A 23,010-nucleotide genomic window follows, 5' to 3' on the forward strand; every position below is an offset into this window, starting at 1 on the left:
CACACATTCTAGACAAAAATTTATTTTGTTTGCCTCGATCAATCATGTGGCCTGGTTAGTATGGGGTAGAAATCATAAAAATTATAGCACTTCATACTAAGAGATATCCAAATATTATTCCTAAATGATTTGGTACATTTTAGACTTTTGTAAAACTTGGAAAAGAAATACATTACTAACTATAGCGAGATTTTAGACAGCTGGGAGATCTTGAGGTTACCTAGCGACGGGTCGTAAACATCGCCGTCTGAATAATACAGACAAAATTGATAACTGCATGGCCACACTGTTTTTGTGTGAATAATCAATCGGTTCTGATTTCTCTCCTCCCTCCTCCGCTTACTTTATTTTCGTCTACTGCAATTTTATGGCTTTTTGGATAAAAAATTTAAAAAAAACATCCATACTTTCATGGTTGCCATTCCTTTATTAAACAGTATTAAAAAAGCTTTGTCAATTATACCAGCTGTGCTAACCTCGTTCCCAGGACTTTTGACTCGCGTCAGGATTCATACAGAGAAAACTGGTCCTAGTATCGATGTAAAGCAGTCAGCTATTTAATAAAGCTGTTAAAACTCCCTTATCATAATAAATTTTCGAAAACTTCTTAGGCCCTTAAAATGAAAAACCTTTCCAGAGGAATGTGGTAGTTCAAGTTCATTTATTATATGTAACAAGACCCTGAATAAGAGAAAACCCACTCTCGTCCCCATAGCTCTTTGAGATGAAATACGTTAAATAACTTCTATTTAACTGTCAGAAACTTGAACGGAATGTTAAAATTTGTTGTAGAACTAAAATAATTGAATTTTAGTCAAACAGTGTTTTTTTACAAGTTTTATAAGCTTTCGATTACGTCACAGGGAATGTGGTGTAGTAGTGTGTATTCTTTTCGTCAAAGAGAGCATAGTCATAAGAATCAGAAATAGTCTGGAGACTCATCGCAAGTCTGATTTGAACCCGTGTCCCTTGCCGCATTAGTACCCAGACTACTTTTGAGGGCATTAAATTTGAAACAACGTGGGAACTTTCTTCAACTAAGACTTCATTCACAAGTAAATTCGTTTGTTTTGGTGAAAATGCCTGGGGCAAATTGCTCGATTTATGGGTGTAATGTTTCCAGAAAGACCACAAATATCATCCATGTGATAACCAAAATGCGTGTTGTAGACCAGAAGTTAAAAGTGCAGATTGAGAAGAGAACATTACACATATGTGAACGTCATTTTGCAGAAGATTGCTTACTTCATCGTAAGTACAAATGCTTTTTCCCCACAACATAATTTTGCAACGTATACAAAACAATTTAGAATTATTATTTAAACACAAATATGCATATTCTACATATTCTATGTTCAACTTTTAGATGATACAAAGTGAACGTGGGAGCCTGGCTCAACCTCAACATTGAACTTGCCACAGAAAAGTGTAGCTTCTTCAACAAGGTAAAAATACATTAACAATCTTTAGATAGACAACTCATTGTGTCAAGTGTGAGACCTATTTTGTTTATTTCATATTGTGCATTTTTTTCATAAGAATTATAGCTAGCTACTTCCTTACTATTTTAACACTGGTCCAAGAGCTTCAGCAGATAGCATTATTGAGAAAAGAAATCAAATTGAACCCCAAGAAAAAGCTTACAAGCCACAGTACACTTTATTTCAGAATTTTGTTTCACGGATCAAATCTTTAAAGCTACCTGATTTTTGGAAAATTGAGAAGAGTAACAGTATCTATGCACTTATTGTGAAACAAAATGATGATTTTATGATACCAAATATTGAAATACATGTTGTTGAAGATCTATCTTTCACTGTCAGAATATTAACATGGTGTTTACACAGAGAGCATGAAATAACAACAAATCAATGAATAATATAACATTGTCCCAGCTTATACACTTGTTATCAGATTTTAACATATGTCCAGGAGTTATGACTATGAAGAGAGTTACAAGTTCGTTTATATATACAAGTTCGTATCGTTTAAAAGTAAATAGAAAATATATACATACATCAGCTTGTAAAATAAAGGTCTTAAACCATACGAAAAAAACTAAAAGACTGACTGGAGCTTGGAGAAGCAATTTTGCCTTATCACCAAGCCCCACCATAAGTTTCGTTAGAGTAGAAAGTTATTTTTCCTTGTTGTTTAAAAGAAAGTAACTTCGTTTTCAAATTTCGCAATAAAATTTTTCACGCACTGCTTAAAAACACAACACCTTTTTAAATCTCTGTCTATAAAGTTATTCCATAGACGTGGTCCTCTTTTAGATATAGCAAAACTAGTTCGCTGCGTAACAATTTTTGGCTGCCTTAGATTTTTTTTACGAAAAGTAGTCGGAAAATTGTGATTTACTAGTCGTTAGCCCGTGGAAATATCCACGGGTTCGCCCGTCCTTTTTATACCGCATTGCGTGCGTCTCGCTACCTGCGCAGCTAAGCTACCATTTTGCGTGACAGACAGACGGACGGACGGACTTTGATCGAGCAATTTTGTAGCTCGTTTCAAATTGTCTAAAGTTTGTTGGTAACGAGTCGTCTCCAGTTTTAAAAATTGGAGACGACTCCGACGATTGGAGACTATTTTTAGTTGCTCGGGAAAAATACCTTCTTTTAGAGATATCGAAAAAATGTGTTTTAGTGGTTCAAATAGTTGATCTTGACTGTTCTTAACTACATTTAAACTGATATCATCATATCCTGGACTTTTGTTAGTTTTAAGAGAGAGGAAAGCATCAGTTATTTCTTTATCAGCCAATGTTTCTTGCTTCATGTTTGAAAATTGCAATTGTTTTGTCATTTATATTTCTTTTATATATTATTTGCGAGTCTGATTTACGATTTACTTGCCGAGATCGCATGATAAAAAAAATTGGAAAATGGTCCGATATATCAGTCTTTATGTTACCTGCACTTGTTTTATTATCTAGATTTAAATTACATAACACGTGGTCAATTAAAGTGGCACTTCTTCTTGTTACTCTAGTTGGCTTGTTAACCAGAGGAAAAAGCCTTTTTCAAAAATAAAATGTATAAATTTTATAACTTTTGCATTTGTTTCATGATCTAAAAAGTTTAGGTTCAAGTCACCTACAATATAGGTTGGTTTATTATTCAAAACAGCAGGTCTGAGTAAATCTTTCAAGTAGTTAAGAAATGGTTTATAACAACCGCCAGCTGGTTTCCTGTATACAGCATTAATAATAATGTTTTTGGTGGCTTTATTGATTATTTCTATAGAAAGTGATTCAAAATGCTCATTATTAATGCGCAACTCAAGACGCACTTTGAACATTAAGGAATTGTGAAAAAAATCACTAACTCCTCCTCCCCAACACTTTTATCTCTAATTTATGTTTTGAGGAGTAATTTGGCAAACTGTAAAGGGAATTTGCCCAATTATCTTCACGACACCATGTCTCTGTTAAACATATTATTTTAAATTCATGTTCTAGATTTTGCAGAAAGTTTTTAAATTTTTCAAAGTTCTTTTTTATACTCCTTATATTTAAATGTAAAATAGAGAAACAAGTTTCATGATGTAGATTTAGTTTTTGCTTCATATACGGTGAAGTACTTTGTATCTGATAAAAAAGTTTTGTTTAGATTTACGGCAGGGTCTGTTGAATTATCTAAGAAGATACTTTGCGAATTAAAAGTTTCAAAAACTAATTTTTCAAATTTTTTAAAGTGAACTTTAATCCATTTCTCCTTTCTGATAAGCCTTGCTGCCGCAGAGAAATCTTCATAAATATAGATACCAGTATTTTTGAGCTTCTTTGCATTCATCAATATTGCTTCCTTGTCTTTCCAGTTTGAAAATTTAGCCACTATAGTTCTGGGACCTTCTTTCTCCGTCATTGGTCGTACTTTGTGCATTCTTTCGATTACTATGTGCTGAAACAAGCAAAAATTTATTCCTGACATTTTGACTTCTTCCAAGACGTACTATATAAGTGCGCCAAGGTCGATTCCATTTGGGAAAAGTCTACAACAAGTTATTAAGGGGCCAAAACCAGTCATCTCTTGGTCCATAAATATGTGCAAAACAGGATGCTGATCATTTATCGAGTAAAGCTATTGGTATTGAACTTAAACAGCTTGGTGCTACGAGAAAACGAATGGTTGAAACGATAATATAAATCATATTGTTTCAGGTTAGACACGGATGCAAGAAACAACAGCTCCTAACCAAGTCGACTTGATTATCAACCAGATGTCTACGTCTAACTAAATCCTGTCGTGTATCATTTGCTAAAATGTTACAGCCATGCAATTACAATGAATCACTAATGACTAAAAGATGTTTATGTGTAACGAAAATCTCCCATCAATAGCGCCAATTAAGTGAGAAAGATTCCATATCTGTTGGAAACTTTGAGATTTCTTTAGCCAATCTTTATTTGTATTTGGAGGGCATAATTAAGACTGCTTCAGTTAAAATTCAGATTAGAAGGAAAGAGTAAATCGTTTATCCAAAAATAACTCCATGATAATAACAGACTAGTTCATACTACTACACTCATAGCAATATTCTTTGGTAACAGTGTATCTGCCATGTTGTCAAAAGTTTTAACAAAGCAAGATTTTCAGAAATTGAGAGACAAGATTGAACAATATCTTTTATTGGAGTGTCCAGCCTCACTTTTCTAAAACTCCAACCGCGTCCACAGGACTTGCTTTTTATATTTGAACAGCTTGAGCAAGGCCCTGGTCCTGGCTGGTGACATGACGACAAAGTCCCAACGTATACTGGATATTTTTAAACTAATTATTTATCGCGCCCTTCCAACGCACACGCTAAAAATATACAGGCAGGCAGTCAAGAACATGATTAATTATTAAAAAACGGTTTTATCTCGGCGAGTTACAATTTTAGTAGTACCACATGCAGAAACGTGATTTTTTTTAGTAACCATATCGGGGGTTTGTTTTCGTTAAAAACGGAACACACCGGCTCGAAATACGTATTGGATTAGATATCACTACGCTCTGCTTTTGAAAGTGATAACATCTAGCGAACAGCTCTCACTACGCTAGTTTTTGTCCGTCTGTTGATGAGAAAAGCAAGATGTGTAAAAAAAAAAAAGAAAACAAGTCAAAAAGAAACGTCTAGTCTACGATATTGGGTGAAACGTGAAATCTGGGTGACATCATTAAATGACGAAACGTTCTCGCGAATAAAGCTTCTTGCAGAGATTCGATCCATTTCTAAAGTTCGCAAACACAGGTATTGCATAGCCTTCTTATCAGATTTACGCATTGCAAACTCATTGTTCAGTGGTTACTTGATCGAACCGTAACTTTAGAATGTCGCAATTATTGCTGTCAACATCGCTAATTTTCATGAACACTTTCTTCCCGTTATTATTTTCAGTTTTTATATTCAAAGGAGTAATGCAAAACCACAATAAAGTGTTACTTTCATTGTTCATTGTTTCATTGTCATTGTTCCGTATTTAACGCAGAAATCTAATTAAGTAAATTTGACTGAGCAATCAATAGAATATTAAGGCGGCGTCGGCCTTTTATTGCCTAGTAGATTAATGTTCCTGGCCCATTTAACTTCTAGACTTTCTTTAACATTTGTAATATAACAAGGGAGAGTAATAATCAGCAGAAATATGACAATTGCATAAATTTCTCATTTTTCTTTCAGAAAATGACGTTTAGGATTCCTAAAAAAAGAAAATAGAAAGTTAAAAAATAAGGCATATATGACTTTTAATTTGCTGCTTTTATTAACCATCAAAACTCAGCTTATAGGCCACCTTTCGAAATGATACTGTTTTCCTGAATACATAGTGACAAAAACATAATAAAAAATAACTTCCAAAAACTTATATTTTGGGTGTGGCAACTCTGTCTTGTAATAACATGTTCCTACGGGAAATTAAATACGACCTTTACGTGTAAAAAAAAAAAATGTATAAAAAATGTATAAAAACTATTTAAAAAACATTTTCAACCATCCTGACGCTAGTGATATGCTATGATGATAGATATTATTATATTATTTTTAACTTTTATTTCATGAGGGAAAACTGTGGGGATAAGCGTGTAAATAATGAACCTGGAAAACCTTTTTAAAATATTTTTTTAAAGAAAACCATTCTACACCAATAAAATTAAAATGTGGCAGATGATAATTTTTGCATACCTTATTCAGCCAACGTAATATCATCACTTTCAAAAATTTGAAAAAAGTGGCAAGAGTAATACCATTGCCCTGTCAGCCGGTGGAAACTACCAACCCCCAGTGTTAACGAAGGCCAGCAAACACTGCATCCAGTCTTCAGCAACATCAGTTGCAATTCAATGAATTAATTCACTGAAGTACAACAACTGGGAGGGATGATTCCATCTACGTTGACCCCTCTGTACGCCGAGGACGTAGGGTTGGATTTTACAGAGGATTTAAACAGGTTTAATGAAAACCACTTACAGGAACTTCAATTTCACCAGAGTTGATTTTATCTATTAAATCGTGAGGTCCTTCACCATCAACAGTACAACCAACTGATTGTGCAGTACCAAGAATTTCTTTTACAGTTCCTTCCAATTTCCTTGCAATTGATCTTGGGCGCATTTCTCTAGCAATGTCATAAATGGTGTCTAATGTAACATTACCATTATGTTGAACATGTTTGACCTTCTTTCTATCACGTGGGGGTTCTTTCAATGCTTTAATGATTAATGAAGCAGCACTTGGAACAACACTGATTTTAGCTTGCCTATTCTGGATTGTCAATTGTACAGTTATTTTTAATCCTTTCCAATCTCCAGTTGCTTTAGCAATATCATCACCAACCTTTTTGGGAGACTACGGAAAAAATTACAATTTTTAAGAGTCTAGCGAAAATATGCAGAAACACTAAATAAATTTCTTAGGCAGAACAAATAACTATATGCAAGACTTTAAAAAAAGCCTGACACATTTCAATAACAGAGGATTTTTAACTACAGGATCAAAACGTTAATTCAATTAACAGTTTTACCCAATATATTTTATCATTGGAATGTAATTCATTGTACTTTCAAATCAATTTTTCCTGCTCTCTGTGAAAGCTTTCGTAAATTACTGAAATTACGAAAAAGTGCAAAAAATAGTCCGCTTTCAACAGATCTGTAATTATTAACAACCACATTTTTTGTAATTTAATTTACATATATTGTTCGTCCCAAAAGCAGCTTGAAAGTTCAATTAATGACTCCCTTTCAGAGTTGTGAACATAGGTAGAACTTGCACTAGGTTTGTTCATGATGTAATAACAGCAGGTCCTGTGGCGTACAGGGGCAAAATTTTATGATTTTTACTTATTACTGAATAATCTTATATAATTTTATGACATGGTCTGATACTCCTAAATTTTGATTTCCCAAGTTAAATTTTGTACTAGTACAAATAGTCTATTTTAATCTTGGATAATACCAGAATTAAATTTCTAAAAGAATAATTATAGAACAAACTATAAAAATTCATGCTAACTCTTGCAAAACATATCTTTAATTTTAAGAAAAATAAAATCAGGCCTCGCAGTCAGCAAAATAATACAGGACAGAAAATGGTTTAAGAAATGGACAATACAGGACAAAAATTTACAAAAATACAGAATTTAGTGTGAATACAAAGGACATTTTTGACAATTCGAGAAATGCGAAAATTTCCTAAAATTTATGTGACAAACCCATCTACAAGTTTTTTACTAGGTTAAAAGAACCAATATCAACAGTTGTAAAGTTAAATGTGAAAATATTACATCTTTAGTTTTTTTCTAAAACTTCTAGTTCTTTGGGCAGTTGAGCTTTTCTCTTCAGAAATACAGGACGTGTGGGAGGCCAGTAAAATAGTCTGGTTGACCATTTATTACAGTATGCAATTCCTATAAATTTTACTTATCTTAAAAATACTCAACATGGTATACAACCTTATTAATTAGCTTAAATCGACAACTTACCAACCCAAGGGGACCAATCTTCGGAGCAAGTGAAGATGTCGCTCCAACTTCTCCACCAACAACACGAAGGTAAACTAAAAATGTAATTAACATATAGCTAAAAATTTTTCGTCACACCATAGCAGCAACCAAATGAAAAGTAGCCATAAAGCCTGTGACTTTACCTTTGCCAGCATTGCACAGATGACAGGGCTGTTAACTAATATATTTATCTTTTGTTAATGGAAGTCCAGACAATATTTTTTTTGGTGGCAATAAGCCTCAGAAAACCAGATCGGACTAAATGAAGGTTAAGGGACAGGTGAAATGATAAATAACCCTTTTTTGCTTGCAGAAATTTCTGTGATACTACTTTTAGGCAAGAAATTTTTTGAGCCATTTTAATTTCTTCTATTTTTTGTAGCAAACTTTTTATTATAATAATTATTCTATGAATTTAAAAAATACGTCATTAAAACTTGCTATTGCTTAAAACCTCGTCATCTTTGTCATCACTACATGAGCAATAGCCATATTTCTGGAGTTGTCACTTGTGATGTACAGTACAGGATCTCTTTCCCCGATCGTGTGAGTGTCCCCCGATTGAGTAAACCACATGATCAAGTGAGTCGGCACTGGCAGCAATTTTTGACGACCACACGATTGAGTGGGTCATAATGGCGGTAAATTTTTAACTAGCTAAATATATAAACAAACTGAAGGTGCTTCGGAGAGAATTGGTTCTTGCCTAGCACCTAGCCAGCTTAAGTTCTAGAGACAGCTAGCTAGCTATGCTAAAGATATCAATATTTCTCTACTATACTTTATGTATATCAATTCTAGATTATCTATATGTTTGAGTCTGTAAATTACATACATGCCGGAAAAATAGCTATTTTTGTTTCTCAATGCCATCAGCTCAACTTTCATGTAAGCCGTTCCGTAGCGCCTTTAAAAATAGTTTTTTGGTCCACTTTAATTTCACGGTTAGCTAAAAAAGTTATGCAATTTCCCAGCGAATTTGACATCAAATACACCTTTACAACAATTCAATTGTACATGCTTTCCTACGGCTCTCCATTGTTTTACAATATCGGAAAAAGGATGTAAAAATCGTGTTTTTATGAGAGTTTGGAGACGAAAGCGTGTTTTCTCCACGTTAATAATAATAAGATACAACTTATGTGTACTTTCATTAAAAACAAAACGTGGCAAGAAAAGTTATCACGAAAAATGGATGGAGTGTTAGTTTTCCCGAATTATCGTAAAGGTGTATTAGCTTCATGAAAATCCCCCTCTCAGGGTCTGCCAGGGTAAAATCAGAAATTAGATAAAAGCCCTTAAAAATCACTGTAATGCACTGGCAAAACAAGTAATCTTGTATTTGTCTGGGATGATTTGTCCACCCTCGTGTGGACACAGTATTTGGTTGTGCATAAATTTTCCTTGATAAAATCTACTTACAATCACCTTAAGATAATCATTTTTGCAATGAGCTCTCAATTGAAAAGAATCAAAAAACTCACCTATCGTAATAGCAGTGGGATCAAACTTTGGGCCCATTTTTGTTGCAGCTTTCGTCTATTCAACTTTATAAAAGGGAAAAAATAAACAACTATTTGCATGAAATGAATTAAAGCATTATTATGACAATATATAATTGATTTTATAAAAAAGAAAATATTGATGCTAATGATTTTAACAGATTCTGCAGCACGTACCTACTCGCACTATGATAACAACGTAAAAAGGAAGAGCGCTGGCACAAGACCCGTACACATTGCCCCGAAAAGTATGCGGGGCAATTTTTACACCATAAAATTTTGCAGTCGCTCAACCCTCGATCCGAATCCGCTTTTGCAGAACACTTTTCCGCCCGTCAACCTTCTTCTTGTGGCGAAAATTTCCCTGTATTTTCTGTTTAACTTATGCTGATAACTTTATTGTCAGAATAGTTGGTAACTTTTTAATACGTTGTCTAAGTAAAGTGAATTTGTAATTTTGTGTCAAAAATTCTAATTTATTTTCGCTAATTCGGCGCAAGCAATAGATAGATATTTTTTCGTAAACAAAGGTATAATATACAGTAGTAAAGTATTACAATGTAATAGGACTACCTAATTAAACACCTTTGTAAACCAGGAAACTTACAGAAGACAAATAACCAGTCTTATCATTGAGAACCTGTTATCATGTTCTTGCGGCGAAGACGCTTTAATATATAAATATGCATGAAAAGAGAATTAAAATAACCTACGTAAAAAATGCTAAATATCATATAACAAATGCCTGCAGAAGATATAAAAGTAAAAAACTTCATTGTTCAATCTGTGTAATATAAATGCTTTTACTTTGTTTTGAAAACATTTAAAGGATCGCTCATTGTCAAGTACAAATCTATCAATTTTGTGTATGCTATTCCAGATAATATAGATCACGATATGAAGTTGAAAACTGACTGGCCTTAGTTTATCTATATGGTGGATAGTACTGACCAGATGATCGATATATATCGATTCAAGTTTAGATTTATTAGTGCTGCCCCATACTATATTTGCGTAATTTATATGACTATGTACGAATGAAAGATGTGAATTTATTAGACAATGTTTATTTAGGAGGTGTCGAGCTTTAGAACGCCAATAGTTTCAATGTATTTCCGCCAGGTAATATTCTTATCTATTATAACTCCCAGGAACTTCGTTTCTGTTTCACGTGAGATTGTGAAATCTCCGATTTTAATTCCGGTAATATTGTTGGTAGTCTGTTTCTTTTATGCGCTCCTTATAATAATGTATATTTTGTCTTTTTAACATTTGCCTTAACCCTATTCCAACTGGGCTTTTAAGAGCTCTCAATCGCTGGGGGAGGGGGGAACCATTTGGCCCTCCTATGTATCTTTTAATTGAGAAAAGCCAATGACTTCAAGTTTGGTAGGGAGATTTGATAAAGTAGATAAATAAAGATAAAGTATTTGATAAATAAAATCTATTTCATCCTAAAAAATCATGATGACGTCATTATTTTTAAGACGTCATCAAAAAACCCCTCGTTAGACTTTTGGACGTAATCAAATGACGAAATTCATTTCATTAGTTACTACTTTATTTTTTATATTTTTGTCATTCATTGTTTAAACGATTCATTTTTTCGGTTATTATGACGTCATCGTCACCGTTCAGAAGGACGGATTTTCCCTTTACAGGAAATCAACATAAGTTGATAAAAAGATAGTTTTTACTGTTATATCAAATCTCTGTAAAATTTGCAATAGATTAGTAAAAATGTACCCAAAATGAGTAAATGTCATATTTGTATATGTTTTTTCTATTCTATATTTAAAAACAATAATGAAAGTATTGAAACAAAGTTACTTCAGCCAAATTAGAATTATTTTTTTTTGGATTTTGACACCTTCAATAAATTGAATAGATGCTGAAGGTGAGCAGATTTTTTTCCAAAAAAAAATTGCAGCAAAATATTGCTAAATAAATTTCAGGAAAAGTCAGAAGTTTCAGGGCCATATCACAATCCTATAAAAAGTAATGCGAAAAACTGGTAGGGGTGGGGGAACATTTGCCCCCCCCCCCCCCCAGTTGGAATAGGGTTAAACCAGTCTTTTAGTTTTATAAGTTCGTTGTTTACAGTTCTGTAGAGTGTTTTGAGATCTTCATGAGAATAGCAATTGTAGCATTTTTTGGTAGAATGGTAGAATCTTTGATCCAGTATATTACATTCTTACGTATCAGCGAAACTCAAAGCTTTAATTTTTACTTTCCACATATTTTACCCAATATTTATTTGTATAAAGACTTTCAACGGTATGCAAACTGCGTGGGTTCGCATTTTGAAGTAGTACAACCATTTGAGAAAACTAAGATAACCCTTCATTAGTAGATTCAACATTGCGTTGTTCCCGTTGCCAGATGAGTGAGTAATGCATCAAACGTTAACGTGGTTTTATACAACCTGGTCCAATACGATCGTTTGGAACATGGTTAAGCTAAATTGTCACCCAACTAAGGCTTCTCTTGTGTAATAATGATAAAAAAGTCGGAAGGAAAGCCGAGGTTGCTGAAACTTGGGTTTCCCTAGGCTGGATGAAAATACAACGTTGTGTTCTAATATCTTCACTAGCACAAACCACACACTTTGTTTTTCAGACAAGAAAAAATAAAAATACAGTTAACCATTTTCTCGAAACACGAATGAAATGATGGTTTCTTAACAAAATATCCATGTGGCGGAACCTTCATAGCAGACAACGTTCTAAAGTGTACGTCATTTCAAGGTCCTGATAATTCCCTTTAGAACTGATCTCTTTGAAGCGGACACGCCTTGCAATGGGCTTGTAAAACAATGTTTGTAAACAGGTTATTTACACTGATATAGATAAAAACTTTTTAGTACCATAAAATGAAAACTCGCAAAGAATATTTTGTTTTATTTGTTAGTGTTTTATGAGTATCTTGTTTTTCCAAAACCAGCCCCTTGACCTACTTTACGGTCGATTTTAGTATATATTATCTCACAAGAGTGAAATTTTGAAGTTAAATTAGCCAATTTGACAAGAACCTCTTATTATAAAGCGGACACCTTTCTTTGCTGTACACCCTTTTGAGGTTCCAATGTTGTCTGCTATAAATAGGTTTCACTGCAGGCGAAAATTATTGTCGACAAAAGCAAGAATTCCTTGTTAACGAAAATTTTGTTTGTTAACAGGTATAGTAGGTTCTACTACTACAAATTAAATATATCATCAATTTTTTCTCTTTCACCTATCTCCAAAAACGAAAAATCCGGAGTTCCATCTATCGCATTATCTATGTCTGAATGATCTTTCTTCTCGTCAAAAACTCCTGCACTGTTGGATGGTTCAGAAATGTATTTTTTCTTTTGTTTATTATGTGAAATACTGACAGTTCCTATTTCTTCTTCTTTTAGCTCATCTTCAGAAGAACTAACTTCAAGTTCATCAAATGTTTGTAACTTTGGCACCACCCTCTCCTTCTTCACTGAAAATAATTCTTGCTTAATCATAGCCCAGGTAAGTGTATTTGCTTTAGGCTGATTCACCCAACTTGGTTGACGAAATTTTGGCTTTTCTAATCTTTCCCTTACTTTATCAATAAACTCCGCTATGATTTGAAGAAGTAATGTTCCTTGCGGACATTGAACTTCAATCCAAGCGAAGGCTTGATCGTCGGCCAAAAAAATTTCCAAATTAATAGATTTCGTCTCTTGAATTTCAGCAAATCTCCGAATCTTTCGCCATGGTATCGACACTTGAATTGAGCCTAAATTAACAATATTATTATTAATATTCTGGTACTTTTATTTTATTTTATTTTATTTCATTGTGCATGCTTAACTTATTACGAGTATATAGGAAACAAATCCAATTCGCATTACTTAAAAATAAACTTACTTGACACAAGAGATAGCCTTTTCAAACTACACACTACATTAACTTTACTTCCCTTCTGAAGAACATTTTTAAGCAGTTTTACTTTTTTTAAGACGGTGACATTTTGAATTGCGAATGAGTCATATCCTTCAATTGTTCTTGCTATGTCAACATACTGTTTGTAGCAAGGAAAATCTTGACCTAAATGAATCTCTAATCTTTCCCGATCTTCAGAACTTAACTTTATTTTTCCATTTTCAACGTCAAACATGAATTGGAAAGCTAGAAGTCTGTATGCTTCTGCATCGGTTTTTATTGATTTAATCTCGTTCGTAAGATCAAAACACCATTTTTGAATTGATATTGCTGCTTTGCAAGGAAGCCGAATGATTTCATCGGATTCGTATTTCTTAGTCGGATAAGTTATACCGCGAAACAAAGCAAAAAACGGTCGGCTTGTAATATTTAAACCTATTGTATCGCATCCTATTTCAAATAAGCTACCACATAATATTTCTCCACATTTCACTTCGACGCGAACAATAGGCTTCGAGTCACGTGGTAGCGTCCATAAACATATATGCCGTTTCCCAAACAGCTCAGATTTTTCGGTACCACTACCTTCCGACATCCTACCTTAACATTTTTTTCTTTAATTCTAGTTTTCAGTAATTTCTGTACATCTTTTTTATTTATGATTACATACAAACACTTGCTGAATAATTCTTTGAGGAGTTTTGAATAATTTATCTTATCCTACAATAAATTTATTTCAAAGTGCTTGATTGTTTAAAATAGATTATTTGTCCTTCAAAAGCTTACTAACAATTTTTTAGTCTTGAACGCTATCATAATTCAAGTTTAATGAGGATCAGCTTCTTGTGATGAAAAATCACCCGAAATAACTGTCTTACACACAATAAGTAAATTTCCGTTGCGGTAATATTCATTGGTAGAACAAAGTATAACTTCAATAAAAAACGGCTAACATAAAAATTTTTGTACAACAAAGCGACTCAGAACCAAATGTCGTAGAGATAAAAATGAAAACCTATTTCTAAAAAGCTTGACAAGTGGAGTGGTTTGAAAACTCTGACAAGTGTTGTAATGATTTTAAGTTGAGCTGCCAGCAATTCTGCGAGGTGATAGACTATGTAATCACCTCGGCTTTTGATATAATGTAGCTATTTTGAATTTTAAGAAATTTACCAATTTGCTCCATATTGGCTACCTTTTGGGAGAAGATATTATGACAGACCTTATTTCTGCGATTTTAGACCCTATCCAAACAAGGAGGTTTCGCACCCTGTTAATGCTAAAAGTAAAAAGTTGATTAATCGCAAAAAATCTTTAAAATTCTGAAAGACGACGACCTTTAAAATAATACACTTTACATTTGCTTTGTTATTATGCTGTGAATGTTTGTGGTTTTTTCCTCTATAACTTTTGATAAGCTTTCCCAAATGAAATCCAGCTTGGCAAAGTTATATGATAAAAGAAAAATAATGACAGCAATATTTTTTGTGACATCATTAGAAGCCTGAAATTATTCCTGCTGATTATCACAAGCATAATAACGTCTTTTCTATACCTTTAGGTCTAATCAGGTTGAAGGGGAGGGGGCAAACATGTTAATACCCCGGTAACTTCTAAATTACTGCCTTATTTAGAAAAAAACTTGGATATAACACCCATCACAAACTAACAGAAATGGCAGCCTCATTTTCATGTTTGATCACGCTGTTAACTACTGACTACAGCAAAATGCAAAAATTGTGACTGTGGCAATGCGCCCTATTTAGGAAGGCATTGAATGTCAAAATTATGTTAAATTACTTCTATAAACAGTGAATAATCACATTTTCGGACTTGTGGCCTTGTTTCCAAGCTTCTTGTAATTATAATGTAATTAATGTAATCTTGTAATTATTAATATCCATTAAATACAACTGTTTTGCATCAAAATTGAGTAAAAAATAAATTTATCTTTCCAAATAAGTATGCCTACACTCTCAAACATCGAAATATGCGCCTTACAGCTGTAATAATACCAAAAAGTAAAGATAAGGCAAAAATAAATAAAAACTAATTATGGTATTTTAGTGCTTGTGCATAAAAGGGCGTAATAAGGGCGCAAACTAAAAGTAATAACATATAAACATCATTTAGTGGTAAAATAACTAGAATCATGCCTATTGTAATCAAGAGAAAGGAAATTTTAGTTATTTTCATCGCCTTACGTGAAGGACGTAATTGGCCACCTGTTTGCAATCTTTATTTTTTTATTAGTCAACGTCATATAACTAAAATTCAGATACGGCAAGTGTAAAGCATGGTCTGCGAGGCAATTAAAGAAGTTACAGACGGAAAACCCCAGGGTGAAGCATTTTGCGCCCTCCAACCTCATCCCCCATGACTTGTTAAACTTTTTTTATTTGGGACGGCCTAACAAGACCCTGACCCTGGTTGGTTCCCGTGGCAACAAAATACCCAGGTATAGTCGGTATTTTAAAATTATTTTTTGTCGTGCCCTTCCAACGCACCCGTTAAATATATACAGAGGCAGTCGAGAACAATAAGCTTATTCATCACACATTTTTTAACCTCGACCCTCGGGCTTAAATATTTTTTCTTGAATATTTTTATCTCTGTTTGCTAACCGTTCCAATTCATGCATGGCATGGCTCAGAAATGCTAAATTAAATTAAGACACAACTACTTACAAAGGAGCTTGCTCTGAAATGTGACGTATTTTGTAGATCCACAAACCAAAAATTTAAAAAGAAAATCTTTAAACGCGTTTCCTTCCCCGCTTAACCCTATTCGGTCCGGGGTTTTTCGAACATACTATGACCGGGGGGAGGGGGCGGATTCTGCCCCCCCCCCCCTCAATAACTTTTTATAGAATTGTTCAAATTGCATCAAACTTGGCACACTTATAGTACGTCATAAAAGGAACAAAATGGCGGCCATAAATTTTTGATTATTGATTTTCTCCATTATAAGGATTTCATAGAGATTTTAGGGGTAGTTTCGAGTAATGGCCAATATCAAAGCCTCTGAAAGGTATGGGACCTAGAAATTTAGCATGCTGGTGTCTAATAGATAAATGTTGAAACTCAGTAAGTATCATAGCCATATAAGAAAGCAATCAGGAGTTATTAAAAAAAAACCGTCAGGGGGGGGGGCAGAATCCTCCCCCCCCCCCGGATTGAATAGGGTTAAGATAGAAAACTACGCAAAATGGACATTTCAAGAACAAAGCACCCATAATGTACAATATCCTCTGTCTTGGCCGGTCTTCTAGTGTTTAAGTGCGGAACCAATTTTTAAATCAGAGCTTTATTCCCGTCGCACAAACTCCGAATTTACTATTAATCCGTTTTGATCCACGCGCTCGTCACAAACACTCTCAGCTAATTGTTTTGGCGTTGAGCATCAAAATTTAATATTTTCCCAAAAAATTGCCTAACAAGGGGTAACGAATGTCTTGCTTAATTCTATCGTCTTGTCGCATGCCATGATATTCTCGTAAAGTAACTTAATAAAAGACTGCTTGGAGTTATAGTTTTTAACTAAATGCCCCTTAAAAAAGGAATTACAGTCGGGAATATTGTTTTCTTCAAAAAATATCTTAATTTTTAGCAAGTTAGGAAGTCCCAATATTTCATAAGAAAATGCGACATTTACAATAATTATGCGGAAACTCATTTTCGTGAATTTAACGAAAACTCGCGAAAATTAATACCATTAGGGTAATTTAACATTAATTCTCATTTTCTTTTCTTGCTGCGTAAGAGATACTTACGAAAAATATATTTCACGCACTTAAAACAGGGAGAAAAATGAGTGTAAAAATGTGGTTAAAAGACACTAGAAAAAGTGTTTAAAATAATGTTACGAACAACTTGAATTAACAGTTGATCCCGTTTCTAGATAATCTAGCACTAAGTTAATTCCCTTAATTTTTCATAATTTTTCAGACGCTCGCAACTCTGTCTTTGTTGAAGTTCGCGAAAATGAATTCCTGCAAAATTTAAATTTACAATGTAGCCAGTTTTCGCAGGATGAGATTATTGGTTTTCATAAAATAGACAAAATTTAACTTCTTCAAAAAAGAAATTGCTGCATAAGATTACTGTACGGAGATATTTCGCTCACTGAAGGCCCCTTCAACCTTAGCTTAAGATAAAGGTCCTGCTTTCTGTTTTCAAGTAGTTTTTACGTTTTATGAGATTTTGTTGCAAACGCACATGTAGACACCAAATAGTGTGTAATTAAGGTTTTGACAGGCCTGGGACAGGTCGTACCACCTTTTTGAAACATATCTAACTGTTAATATTAAACGTATACAGGTAAAAAACAGCTAGAGTTAAACAAAGTAAAATAAGAAACCAAATACAATATGGAGATACGAAGAACATTTCGTTTTTCATCAATCGTTTCTATGACAGTGTTAGTAGGTTTACTGGGTAGTTGATTTTTCAGAATGAGAAATTCGTGAATGCGTTTTGTGAAAATAAACTTTTGCAAATTTTATGCATAAAACCATGCATAAAAAAAGTAAGAAAAAATTTACCTAGACTACCCACCTTGCTACTTTTGGTCAAATTTACAGGAGAATTTAACAAAAGAACTTAAAATTATACCTTCAAGTAAAATCTCCAAGGCAAACATTTCATTTTGTTAATTTGAGTCTTTGGAGTATATTAGAAGGAAAATTATTAGTTTCGTTTTACTAACAAGTAATTATCTACCTTCTAAACATCTACCTTCACAATTAAAATATATCCTCAAAAGTTTGGCAGATAAAAAATTACGGCCAGAATGTTATCTTGTGTGTTAGCATGAAAGGCGTGGCTAAATTTTTTAACAATAATTGGATTTCACTATTGCCTAACAGTTACATTGCCCTTTATCAAAACATTTTTTTATAAAATTTAATCACCCAAACCTATAACTAAGGGCATAACTTTTTGCGATCAGAAAACATTGCGGAACAAATTTGCAGAACTAATTTTTGCGAATTAGTCTTCATAGGAGAAATTTGCAAAACTAATTTTTACAAAATGCAACAAAATTCTTTAGTTTGTTTTGCTGAATTCTCAAGTGTGTTTTGCCGAATTAAATTTGGCGATTTTGGTCCAAAATCGACTTTTTTTTGCAACATTTTGTGATTGCAAAGTTTCATGCCCTTAAGGAAAGTCCCACATAATAGGAGTTGCTTGGCCGTTCTATACGCAGACTGGGTCACAAAAATGCTGTAGCTAATCCTGTCCATAATACGTGAACGTTTAAATTACGCGATTTCTCCAAAACTTGTGTACTTTACAAAATAGGCAGCTGGAGATCGATTGGATAGCTCACCAATGAGAAAATTTGTGCGCATTGTGGGCATGACATTTTAATCGAATGTTATCTTGAATCACTTGTTAAATAGAAAACAAATCTATATAAAACCACACAGGCTGGAAAATATTTTAGGAAAAAAATCTTATTTCTATGTGTGCTCTTCTCCACAAATGCTCTTTGTTAATCCGCTTCACCAAGTTTTTGTAATGCTGTGTTTGCTTTTTTTTGAGCAATTAAAAAGGTATATACATGGTGATGTGTAAAGCAACAAGTAGCTATATATATCTAAGACAAGTCAGCAAGTAATGCAGCCATTTGAATCATAAAATAGGCTTTAGAAATAATTCCAGTGAGTTTCACCTTGGAATGAACACATTGAGATATAAATAAAACTAACACACCTCTTGAAGAGTTTAAATCTTGCTTTCTAAACACCTACATATTTGTAAAGTTGTTTTAAGGGATGGCTTATAGTCAAAACCACAAAGTTATGTAGTAAAGCGAGTTTTCAATTAATCGCCAAAAACTGTTTAGATAGCCACATATTTTAGTACAGTAGTAGCAGTACTAGCTGCATTAGCTAGGTAAATGCTTTTAAAATTACCATTGAACATTTTTCTGCAGAAAGATGCACCTTGGCGACGCTTTCAGCTAACCATATAAGAAATTGAAACAAATAAAAAAATGTTAAAATTAAATGCCCTTCATACTACAGAAGATACTTTTTAAAACAAAACATCTCCAATTGGCTGGGCAGGCAGCCATAATAACCTATACAAGAATCTGCAAAATTATATCAGCTATTATTCATTCTATGCATGTGCTAATTATATATAAAGCTAATGTAATGTGATATCAACACTATAATACCAACGATTCCGGTTCACTGTGCGTTTCATTGCCCAAAATTTCCCGCTGTTGTTCAAGAAATCGTTCTTGTAATTTTGATTCTTCCTCTTGTTTTTTAATCGTTTCTTGCGCTTCTTTTTGCATTTTATCAAGTTTTTCGAGAGTTACTGACTTTAACGGTAAAATCTTTGGTTTACAAAGGACAGGCATTGGCGTTTGTTCAGTATATACTAGTCCTGTTTTTGGCAAAACTTCTCGAATAAAATCTTGACTACCACTTTCGTTAACAGCCATTTTGAATAACAACAAGAATGCTACGACATTTACTTATTTATTTCTTCGTTTCCCGACCCGCGACCCTCCAGCAAGACCGTAAGAGGTCATTTTAGACAATTTTGTATTCGGGCGCCATTGCAACAAAATAAATTGGTATTAAAAGAATTTAAATTATTTTAGTTAGAAGTAGATAGAAGTTATTTAAAGATACTTTGCTTTACAAGCAACAAAATAATAATATTTTAAATAACTTTTATATAAATTGTGCACATTTAAAATTTAGTCGGTCAAAAGCGATTATTTTTTGATCAAGTGCCTACATTATACACTGTATAAAAATTTTACAAATCTTTTTCCAATTTTTTTATTTTTATTTTTTTATTTTATTACTTCTTGCCAAAAATTTAATGAGCCTCACAATACATTCTTTTTTGTGTAAATTAATAAAGAGACTGGCTCGAGATACTGATAGCTGTATCAAATTGCTTTATTTGCTTATCCTATTTGTCGAATAATAACAAGAGAGAGATTTGCTTTAGAAAATTACCGCACAAAAACAATTGATTTGGTGTGCGTACGCGGAAGATGTACTCTACGAGAAGTAAGTTTTAGAAAGTTTATAACACAACGTTGTACGAATGTTCGTGCTTTTTTTCTGTTTTTTCATTTCTTTATATTTATATTCATCTTTGGAGCAATTGAATAACATAAATAAAAACAATGTCATGAGTGCTGCACTTCCACTCATTAAATTTAGCCGCTCCAGCGAAAGGAAACAGTGACGCCATTATACATTATAACTTAGCATTGCTTCGCCGCCGTTCATGAAAAACAAAAATATGGAATTGGGCCCTTCATCAAATTATTCCGAGGAAGAAGTGTCCGCTTTTTAAATTATTTTTATTTTCATGCGAGAAAATGTCATATAATAAAAATTATGTGTTGTTCTCGTCCGTTATTATTTGTCGACGCCGTCTGCGGTGTTTCGACGTACCCTTAGCACAGTATATCTCCGTTTCGCACTTTCAATTCTCTTCAAGCTTGCTAGTACTAAGGTTATTTTGTGTATATTTCTTAATTCACAAAACTATTTGAATAGGCTGTTCATCACTTGACAATTCTTGCCGTCTGAAAAAATCTCAGCGTGGCGGAATTTTATAACTTCAAAATTTTTAAGAGAGAGCATCTGTTACCTTTCTTGCACTGAACAAATTCAGGCCAACTTATGTTGGGTAGATAATTTTTTGATGTAAACAAAAATGATAATAGCGGTTCTCTCAGGAAAACACACTTCAATGACACTTTTTGAGTTTGTTTGGTTTGCTACGAAAATGAAACTTTGATTTTCGTAGCAAACCTATGGAAGCAGCCAACAAAATAAATCTTGCTTCGTTGACATCTAAAGTAACATACAACTTATAAGTAGAACTGAAACTTGTCGACGCATAAAAGTGTGAGTATGCACACAGCGGACACAAAAACAAGGGTGAATGTACTAGTTTAACTCTTTTACTCTGCTGCAGATTTCCGTCTGACAAAAAATCAAATTTTTTTACCTGATTCCAGATTAGATTGGGGACAACTATTAAAGCGGCGAAGGTTTTCTTGTTTACTGACAAAAACTAGCTTATTTACACAAAAGTAATGGTGCAAAAAAAATTAACGCGAATTTCATTAAATTCCCCTTATTAGAGTGTAAAATAAACCAAGACGGTAAAGAAGTTGCTAGTTAATTTAAAACCTACTTACTAAAGTTTATCTTTTTCTAGCAAATGCAACACAAAGCTCACACACGTTCTCCTTGTTTGATTGACGCAGGCAAAAAGAAAATTGTCGTTCATTTAGACAAGCAAATACCTTGCTTATCTCGATTTTGCAAATGCCTGAGATCTTGACATTCAAGTATTTTTACATATATATGGATATAATAAATTTTTAGAACAGTAACTTAAGAAACTGGATTTAAAAAATTTGTAGATGATTTGATAGACGTCGTCAGCATTGTAAGCAGCACTGTTGACGACATAGCAGACGTCGTCAGTATCAATGTTGACGATATAGTAGACATTGTCGGCATTATGTTGACAATATAGCAGACATCGCAACCTCGTTCCCAGCCCCTGTTGTATCTTATTTTACATCGAGGCAGAAATCGCCGTCTCGATGTCAGAAAAGATACAATATGCCCTGGGGACGAGGTTGTAGACATTGTAAACAGTAACTGTTAACAATCTGACAAAGGCTGTAGGCAGCAATGTTTACTATAGCACGAATCGTGCGAAATACCCGTTTCAAATATTGTAACTTGCTGTTACCGCGGAATCAAGATGGTAGGTGTTGATATTTTTAGTACTTGCTAAACTGCCGTGTTAAAATGTTTACAATATCAACCTGAACAACGGTTTCAAGAAAAATTAAAACAAATAAGAACTGTTTTTTTCCAATTTTCACAAAGTGATAACTGTTTTGTGTACAAGGCTTAGAATGTAGTTAAAAATAAACGATAAACAACGATGGAAACATAACAAAGTCGTTGTTGACTGACTGTACGCTTTTTTAAAGGAAAAAAGCCATTCACCCATATTGCCAACAAAGAGACTTTATCATGTTAACATTTGTTTTTTAGATGAAAATTTCGTATCACATTCAATGTAGCTAAATTTTAAATAATTAGTTTATGAAAAGAGACTATTGTACTACAAAACAATTTTTTCGCTTGCAAATTTTCGTAAGGAATAATAGCCAAACGCTGACTTGAACAAACATTAGGCTTGAACCTATGAAACCATTAAAATTGTGGTGAGAGTATGGGTGATAAAATAATAAAAAGCAACTCAGATTTCAGAAACCGATACAAAATCACAAAAATTCATGTTTATCTTCAAGAAAAATTACATATTTAGTAAAGAAATATTCTCCCTCCCCCAGAATTATTAAAATGTTTAGAGCGTTATCCCCTCTTTTTCTCACGAAGATTCTGTCGGGTTATTCAGCATTTGCCCGCGAAAATTTTTTAACATTTCTGTCTGATGCAAATTCAGTTCTCCGCTCTTCTATTTGTAGTAGATAACACGGCAGTGACCTTTATCCTGTACAGCGGTTTTTTGCATTTCGCGCACTGAAATTGATCATATTCGCTCCACGTAAAATTACTATGAAGAGAAAAAAGTGCTACACTTTGATA

The 23,010-nt window shown here is 33.5% G+C and overlaps 3 protein-coding genes and 1 long non-coding RNA gene across 4 annotated transcripts; 1 reads left to right on the top strand and 3 right to left on the bottom strand.

Moving 5' to 3' along the window:
* Positions 1-964: 964 nt before the first annotated feature.
* Positions 965-21,122, top strand: LOC130655301 (uncharacterized). The gene is made up of 4 exons (XR_008984622.1): positions 965-1,445; positions 12,887-12,989; positions 20,366-20,427; positions 20,584-21,122. It is a non-coding gene; the product is annotated as an uncharacterized LOC130655301 (long non-coding RNA).
* LOC130655299 (60S ribosomal protein L12-like) lies at positions 5,642-9,757 on the bottom strand. The gene is made up of 5 exons (XM_057458034.1): positions 9,664-9,757; positions 9,469-9,531; positions 7,964-8,037; positions 6,451-6,828; positions 5,642-5,683 (listed from the first exon to the last, which is right to left on the bottom strand). The coding sequence occupies exons 2-5, from the start codon at positions 9,503-9,505 to the stop codon at positions 5,675-5,677; spliced, it is 498 nt and encodes a 165-aa protein (XP_057314017.1). The 5' UTR covers positions 9,506-9,531; positions 9,664-9,757; the 3' UTR covers positions 5,642-5,674.
* On the bottom strand, positions 12,177-14,370 carry LOC130655295 (uncharacterized). The gene is made up of 2 exons (XM_057458031.1): positions 13,371-14,370; positions 12,177-13,239 (listed from the first exon to the last, which is right to left on the bottom strand). Exons 1-2 carry the CDS (start codon positions 13,978-13,980, stop codon positions 12,683-12,685), a joined length of 1,167 nt encoding a protein of 388 aa, XP_057314014.1. The 5' UTR covers positions 13,981-14,370; the 3' UTR covers positions 12,177-12,682.
* On the bottom strand, positions 19,190-19,889 carry LOC130655300 (BBSome-interacting protein 1-like). The gene has a single exon (XM_057458035.1). It carries the CDS (start codon positions 19,842-19,844, stop codon positions 19,563-19,565), a length of 282 nt encoding a protein of 93 aa, XP_057314018.1. The 5' UTR covers positions 19,845-19,889; the 3' UTR covers positions 19,190-19,562.
* Positions 21,123-23,010: the final 1,888 nt, after the last annotated feature.

The sequence above is a fragment of the Hydractinia symbiolongicarpus genome, chromosome 8 (assembly GCF_029227915.1).
Source record: "Hydractinia symbiolongicarpus strain clone_291-10 chromosome 8, HSymV2.1, whole genome shotgun sequence".
Taxonomy (NCBI): Eukaryota; Metazoa; Cnidaria; class Hydrozoa; order Anthoathecata; family Hydractiniidae; genus Hydractinia; species Hydractinia symbiolongicarpus.

What these genes read in the sequence shown, in the direction of transcription:
- LOC130655295 (XM_057458031.1), bottom strand. Translation starts at nt 13,980, where the DNA reads ATGTCGGAAGGTAGTGGTACCGAAAAATCTGAGCTGTTTGGGAAACGG. An exon ending in AAGGCTATCTCTTGTGTCAA is followed by an intron (nt 13,240 to 13,370) that starts GTAAGTTTATTT and finishes TTGTTAATTTAG; the next exon opens with GCTCAATTCAAGTGTCGATA.
- LOC130655299 (XM_057458034.1), bottom strand. Translation starts at nt 9,505, where the DNA reads ATGGGCCCAAAGTTTGATCCCACTGCTATTACGATAG. An exon ending in TCCCACTGCTATTACGATAG is followed by an intron (nt 8,038 to 9,468) that starts GTGAGTTTTTTG and finishes TTACATTTTTAG; the next exon opens with TTTACCTTCGTGTTGTTGGT. An exon ending in AGATTGGTCCCCTTGGGTTG is followed by an intron (nt 6,829 to 7,963) that starts GTAAGTTGTCGA and finishes TTTTTTCCGTAG; the next exon opens with TCTCCCAAAAAGGTTGGTGA.
- LOC130655300 (XM_057458035.1), bottom strand. Translation starts at nt 19,844, where the DNA reads ATGGCTGTTAACGAAAGTGGTAGTCAAGATTTTATTCGAGAAGTTTTG.